General features: G+C 34.7%; 2 protein-coding genes across 2 annotated transcripts; one reads left to right on the top strand and one right to left on the bottom strand.

Annotated features, from left to right (window-relative positions):
- Positions 1-206: 206 nt before the first annotated feature.
- On the top strand, positions 207-3,659 carry LOC132699136 (translocation protein SEC62). The gene is made up of 5 exons (XM_060665662.1): positions 207-263; positions 1,209-1,341; positions 1,396-1,685; positions 1,744-2,279; positions 3,473-3,659. The coding sequence occupies exons 1-5, from the start codon at positions 228-230 to the stop codon at positions 3,597-3,599; spliced, it is 1,122 nt and encodes a 373-aa protein (XP_060521645.1). The 5' UTR covers positions 207-227; the 3' UTR covers positions 3,600-3,659.
- Positions 3,660-3,807: 148 nt separating this feature from the next.
- On the bottom strand, positions 3,808-6,745 carry LOC132699137 (tetratricopeptide repeat protein 36 homolog). Its single transcript, XM_060665663.1, has 4 exons — positions 6,575-6,745; positions 5,551-5,739; positions 5,316-5,491; positions 3,808-4,814 (listed from the first exon to the last, which is right to left on the bottom strand). Exons 1-4 carry the CDS (start codon positions 6,675-6,677, stop codon positions 4,743-4,745), a joined length of 540 nt encoding a protein of 179 aa, XP_060521646.1. The 5' UTR covers positions 6,678-6,745; the 3' UTR covers positions 3,808-4,742.
- Between the last annotated feature and the right edge of the window lie 9 nt (positions 6,746-6,754).

Here is a 6,754-nt window from a genome sequence, read left to right as displayed (position 1 = left end):
CACTTGATTAAAGTGCAAGAATAAATTCTAGAGGCATGCCGCTAATAAGTAATTATCCTAAGAAAGGTGACTAATAGAATATCAAAAAGAAAAGAAAAGTTCTATAGTTGCAATTGAAAAAATACATCGACGGAACTCGGCATGAGGAGGAATAAGTTTTGTTCTGTGGTCAAACATAATGTCAGTTTTTTTTGCAAACTGTGCAATGTGCATCCGATACTGTCAAAATGGCGGAAAAAAAGCGGGGTAAAAAGCGTAAAGAGGTAAGAAATTAATACATTTTAAAATTAATACGATTTAAAATCGAGAAAACTAGCATTATCCATGTATTATTGAGATAAAGTATCGTAAAACATAAATTCCCATCTTAATATCGCGAAACAAGTGCAATTGCGGAACTATCAAAAGTAATGACGTTGCTGCTTCCAATGTTTTTACGTCTGAAAAATAATCGCCGATTCTCCATTTATTTAATTAATACAATTGCAAACGATTATTAAATTTACAGAGGTTAGGGGTCTTTATTTAAAAGTGAAAACACAGAAACATTGATGCAATCGTCTATTTGAATCATATGACTATGTTACACAGAAAACTAGAACGTATTTAAAAGTATGGTCTCTTGTATATCAGCAAACGATGTATTTTATTGCTGTCTTAAATTAGACCCTTAGAAGGCTCATACTTTTGCTTAAATACATGAAGGATTTTGTGGTTGCACGTGTTTATATTTTAATGAACTCAACGCTTGTCAGCTAAATTTTTTGGCAGCAATTTTCTTTCAGTATTTGTTGTAAAAATTAACATTATTGGTAAGATTTCAACTGATAGATAAAAGTGTCATTGAAGGGGATTAAAGTTTATTATTTTAAATAAACGCTCTTTTTTTCAAAGAAACTTCCACAGGCAACTTACTGTAATACTATTTAAAAATCTTACGGATTTCTCCTGCGTTGGATGTTGGCGAATCGAACTTGCAGATGTTTTGCCAATTATCCTGTTTCAGTTAAGTTCTGAAGAAACCAGCAGGATGGTTGGCGAAACATCAGCAAGTTCGATTCATCAACAACCACCAGGAAGAATCCAGAAGATTTGTAAATGGTAAACTTTCACACGTATTTATTTCTTAAAAAATCATATGTGCTCTAAAGGTAGTTATTTAAAATCTGCCTATAATTAGGAGGGGATATTATAGTTTCTTTGTGTAGGAGTACATGCTGCCCGGCCAAGAACTGGGCAACAAGCCTACGAAGGAGGAATTCAATATAGCAAAATGGATGAGGAAAAATGTTCCTATCAAAAAAACCAAATTTTTGAATCACAATGTGGAGTATTTTACAGGTGATCATTAGATGAGATTTCATAGTTTTCAGATACATTGCTTACTTTGTTTAGGAAAAAGGGCGGTGGACGCTCTCATGGAATCTAATTACGCTAAAGGTGAAACCCCTTTGTTCAGATCGCGTAATGAAGTGGTAGATTATCTTCACGTTATGCTTGAGCATAAGTTTTATCATCGCGCTATTAAAGTACCAGTATCGGAACAGGAACTGCGTGGGAAAAAAAAGGATAAAAAAAAGGAATCTGAATCCAGTGATGAGAAGAAAATTTCAAAAGAAAAGGAACAAAATAAGGGTACTGATGCGGAAAGCAGTGTTGTAGAAAGTAAAGATGTTGGCTCCCAGGTACTTAATATTGTCCTTAGATATGTTGTAGGCTTTACTTTAGTTTTAACCGTTTTAGTCCGAGAAAGAGAAGCGTAAAAAGAAAATCCGTTTGGAAATGCATAATGATCAACATTTCGTAGACAATCTGGACGCTTACGTTTGGATCTATGACCCAATCCCTTTTTATTACTGGATAATCGGAACATTGCTAGTGTTGGGTGCTATCGGGGTATGTTTGTTCCCGTTGTGGCCTCCATCTGTTAGATTGGGAGTTTACTACTTGAGTGTGGCGGCCGCTTGCTTCTTGGTCTCAATGATTGCGATGGCCATAATTCGGTTGATAATATTCTGTCTGATTTGGGCGGTTACATTGGGAAGGCATCATTTGTGGATATTGCCGAATTTGACGGAGGATGTGGGATTTTTCGCATCATTTTGGCCGATATACACATATGAATATAGAGATCCCGGGTCCCAATCTGCTTTGGATAAGAAGAAAAAGAAGAAGAAGAAGAAGGATAAAGACTCTGATGCCGAAGAGGAGGCTGATGTTAAAGAACAATTGACGGGAGGAGATAAACTATTAAAAGAACGAGATGAAGAAGACAAAAGGTGAGTAACCATGCGATTTGTTCAGGAGATATGTCAGAAACTTGAAACAAAATGTTTCCTCAAAATTGCTGGCAATTGATTCTATGTGATAAATGGATGATTTATATATATATATATATATATATATATATATATATATATATATATATATATATATATATATATATATATATATATATATATATATATATATATATATATATATATATATATATATATATTTATTTTCCTAATAAATTCATTACCGTAGAGGGGCTTTTACCAGTCTTGCTCTTTTCTTCAAAGTAGTCTAATCATTTTACGAGTAGGAGCCATGAGGCAGCCACAGGGATCCCAGTTCATCTCTATTTTTCCCCAAAATCTTACTCATCTGACAGACTTGGGGAACATCTTCCATGTCACCGCAGAACTTTCTCCAGCATGTGTTCTTCCTCTTTTTAATGAGGCTTTTGAACATTTGGGATTTTTTGTAGAGCTCTCGATCCCTCATCTCCACCAGTCACGGTTACCCTAGAGCCGCCCATTCTTTGCTGGAGAGAATGTTCTGTTAGTTCTTATCTTGTTCCAAGATGGGATTGCTCATGCACTGTCTAGACCTTCGTGTTGTTTGTTCAGATTCTGATACTGTCTTTGAGCCGTTGCTTTTTGAATTGCATTGATTGCATTGATACAGATTGTGATCAAAGTGACATGAATCAAGTAATTGAACTGCATCATCTCGAACTTTATGAATTGATAGTTTTTTTTAATGGAATGTCATGTGTCACTCACTCTATGCAAGATCTACAAAGGATGCAAGTGTATAAAGATGTTTTTCAAAACCTTTCGAAATATTACTTGGGAAGTGATCTATAGCTAGATTTGTTTTATCCTTTCGAAATTCAAATTGGTTCGTAACAAATGAGTTTTCGACTCAAAGGGTTCATTAATTTTATTTTTAAGTTATGGGGGGGTAGTTATTACAATCACTAACAGAGCCGTTACCCTTTGAGGCCTCTGCTTTAGGAAATTAGCTAGCGGCAATTTTTGGTTTTATCAACTTTCTAATTATATTTGTAATTGTTTTTATATAATTTGGTATTGATTCCTTTTGGGTCATGGCTTATCAGCATCACTAAAACTTGTAGGTTTGAATTTAAAAGTTGGAATGTTATATGTTAAGTGAAAAAACCTGGTAATGTGAATTTTGTTAGAAATGTCGAGGTCGATCCGGATGGTCAACAGGAGAATGCAGGAGGATCCGAAAGTGAAAGTGAGTCGAAGTCGAGTACGGGTAAAGATTTCGAGATAGTCGACGGTAACGACCTGGAAGAATCTTAACGTTTAAACATATACATTTAAATTATGCTAAATATCGCACATAACAAAATTAAGGAGTAGGTATTTCGAAAATGTGTGGCTACTTACGAGAATGTGGTATGGGTAAGATTGCAGATATATTTTTCGGCTGTAATCGTTTGTTGAGATTATTTAAATTATTTAAAAAACGTTACGAGAGACATTTCTTATAAGTTATGAACGACTTCCATGAATTTACCCGAAAAAGTAAAATATATAATAGCGTTATTTTTTTAGATTGAAAGGTACCGTGTATATATACTTTAAATGATTTTATAGGGATTATAGATAAAATACGCAAATAGGTGGTCATGTGCAATGGATACAATTCGCTTTGCTGCCAATGTGATCGAGTGTAAACTAAATGTTAACTCCAAAATATGAATTTTCCGCAATTCTCACAGAAAATAATAATTGATAATAATTTTGTTTGGAAAAATTGTACCATAATCATGACTTTGATACAAATATTAAGGCTTTCGGAAAATACAAATATTTTCTTTTTGGGTTCTTAATTTTAAATCCTGAGGATAAGTTTTTGAAAAAAGGTTACACCTATGTTGTTTTTATTTTATTTCTGCATAATTGTTGTAAATTTATTCAAAGTGTTTAACTTGGAATTTTAGAATTCGTTCAATCCAAACGTTAAACAACCAACAACCGACTAAAATACAATCCAATAAAATACTTACAGTGTTGGTTCTTATCAAAAATTTAAGCACAACTGGGAGACCGTTTACCGAATGGAAGATAAGTTTTACATATTACACATACATATATATAAAATTTAACTTACAACCAGAAATACAAACCCCAAAACACGTGTCACCCACTACATACAGTTTGCAACAGAATTGAATTACACCAATAAGTGTCGTTCTTTTGGACACTGGTGATAAGCGGTTGTAGCGCAAACTATAATGATTTTGTTTTCCGATTTAACACGAACATCTATTTTTTGTTATCTATGATAGTGATCTGCGAGCCGTAGTTGACACTTGCGCTTTTTAGAAAGTAAAATGCATTTATTTTCTCCATTTTAGAGTTTTATTTAAGTTTCGGTTTTTACATAGGTTATGTACTAGAGTATTGAATAAAAAAATGTATATATGCCCCGAAGTCGTTTTAATTCAGTTTCTCCATCACTTGTTTGAGCATTTGGTTGCACAGCGCTGCGTAGGGATTGATTTCTATAAGCTGAAAAAAAGTTTTTGGCTACTACTACACAAGTCGGCCAGCTTACAACCATTTTGCAATTTGTGTATATACAAATAAAATTAACGATTCCTTATGCAATTACATACACTATTAACTGACACAAAAACAGGTTAACCGGAAAATATGTGTTAAGTACTGAAAAATGCGCAATGATTCCCATAGAATCTTTTAAATTTTACTTATTTTTTCTATGAGAGCAATGTACTGGATGCATTGTACATGGCAGGTTGTGCCTAGTCGCTCTTTACAAAATCCGCTGTAATATGTTAAAAATACTTGTTATAGGTCTGCTATATTTGTGTCATTGGACGAAAGTTTAATCGTTTATGTTAACAATTCATAGTATGTGTCAATCTGTGACCGAAAGGGAAAAACATCCTCGACAAAAATCTGCAATAGGCAAGTATAGCTAGTAAACTTGTCCAGGAGAAGTGTTTATTGAATAAGAAAAAAAAATAGGTTACATAAAGGTATTGCTACCTGACTTTTAGCCAAAGTGCTTCCCATCTTTGCCGCTACCTCGAAGTCTCTCCTGGCCTGGTCCATGTCGTCGGCCCTTCGGTGCAGCAGGCCCCTTTGTAAGTGAGCCCGGCAGGTGGTTTTTTGGTGTTTATCGGTGCATAGCTTAATCGCCGTTGATAAATCGTTGAGGGCCTCTAAAAGTAATACGAAATTAAGAGTTTTGCGAATTAGTTGCAATGAAACGTTTTTTCACCATCAAATCGTCGCATGTACTGGAAAACACCCGCCCTGTTATTGTAGAGGGAAGGTCTTTCAGGTGCGATATTAATCGCCTCGGTCAACAACTGCAAGCCAAATTCGAGATCTCCCTTTTCTGCGCGTTCCACAGCTTCCATTTCCATCTTTTTCGTTTTTAACACTAAGTCGTTCTGCTCCTCGTCATCTAAACTCAGTTCTTTTTATTATGACATCTGCGTTTAGCCTTTTTTTTTCGCGGTAAGAGAAACGCGGGGTTCTGTTATATGTATATTTTTAATAATAAAGCAATTAGGTTAAATCAGATCCCTGCCGTTATTTTTTTTAAATCATTAAACCTTTTGAACCTTCCTCTCTAGGAAGTTACTCAATTAGTTGAAACAGATTTAGTAACAATAAAAAAAATTGTGTTTTTTTAATAAAAAAGTAGGTTTTTGAGTAGTTATCCCATACGGCTATTGTATAATATAGAGATCCTACTATGGTAAAGATTGATGCGCCGCAGGTGGGTATATTTTTGTACAGTTGCGAACCATCTGCGCATGCGTCACCTCTCAACTGACTAACTTGAGACATTGTCGTAATTTTTCTGGAAAACTGATTTTTATTTAAAAAAAATCCGCACATTATTGGCAACGCCGAGCCTTGTTTAGTGTCACAAAATATTAGTAATCCGGGGCATGATACGTTTCATTTTTGGTGTTTCAAGATTATCTATGTACCTTTTTTGTAAGTATTGTGTGTTATGTTTAGAACGGCGCTTGCATTTTACGCCGTTGAAGGTAAACAAGCGACCAGAATCGGGTTACAATAACTACTTTTCTGCTGTCTCATTTTGAGTCGATAGCGAAACGAAACAGTGAAAAAACTCGAGAAAAAAAGAAATATGTGCAAATATAGCAAAAACCGCGTCCCTGTTCGACAGATTCGAACTTTTCATAGTCAATTTTTTTTAGTTCGATCTTGCGATATTTCTGCAGAAATGTTAATATAAATAAGAAAATTTTTAATTTAGTACTGACCTTTCAATTCAGTGGCTCTCACTTGATAAGCTTCTACTATAGGAAGGTGGGGATTAAAAATGCACGTCAAAACGGCCTTGTCGTGATCGCATAACCCTTCCATCTTGGCGCTTCAAATCAAACTACGCGTTTAAGTTCAAAAACAACTTTAACTCTCCATTTAACTACTAGGAAATGTAT

Source organism: Cylas formicarius, unplaced genomic scaffold, assembly GCF_029955315.1.
Source record: "Cylas formicarius isolate icCylForm1 unplaced genomic scaffold, icCylForm1.1 PGA_scaffold_3__17_contigs__length_32017465, whole genome shotgun sequence".
Classification (NCBI taxonomy): Eukaryota; Metazoa; Arthropoda; class Insecta; order Coleoptera; family Brentidae; genus Cylas; species Cylas formicarius.
Note: the sequence above shows the minus strand (reverse complement) of the source record. Positions and strands in the feature narration are given on the sequence as shown.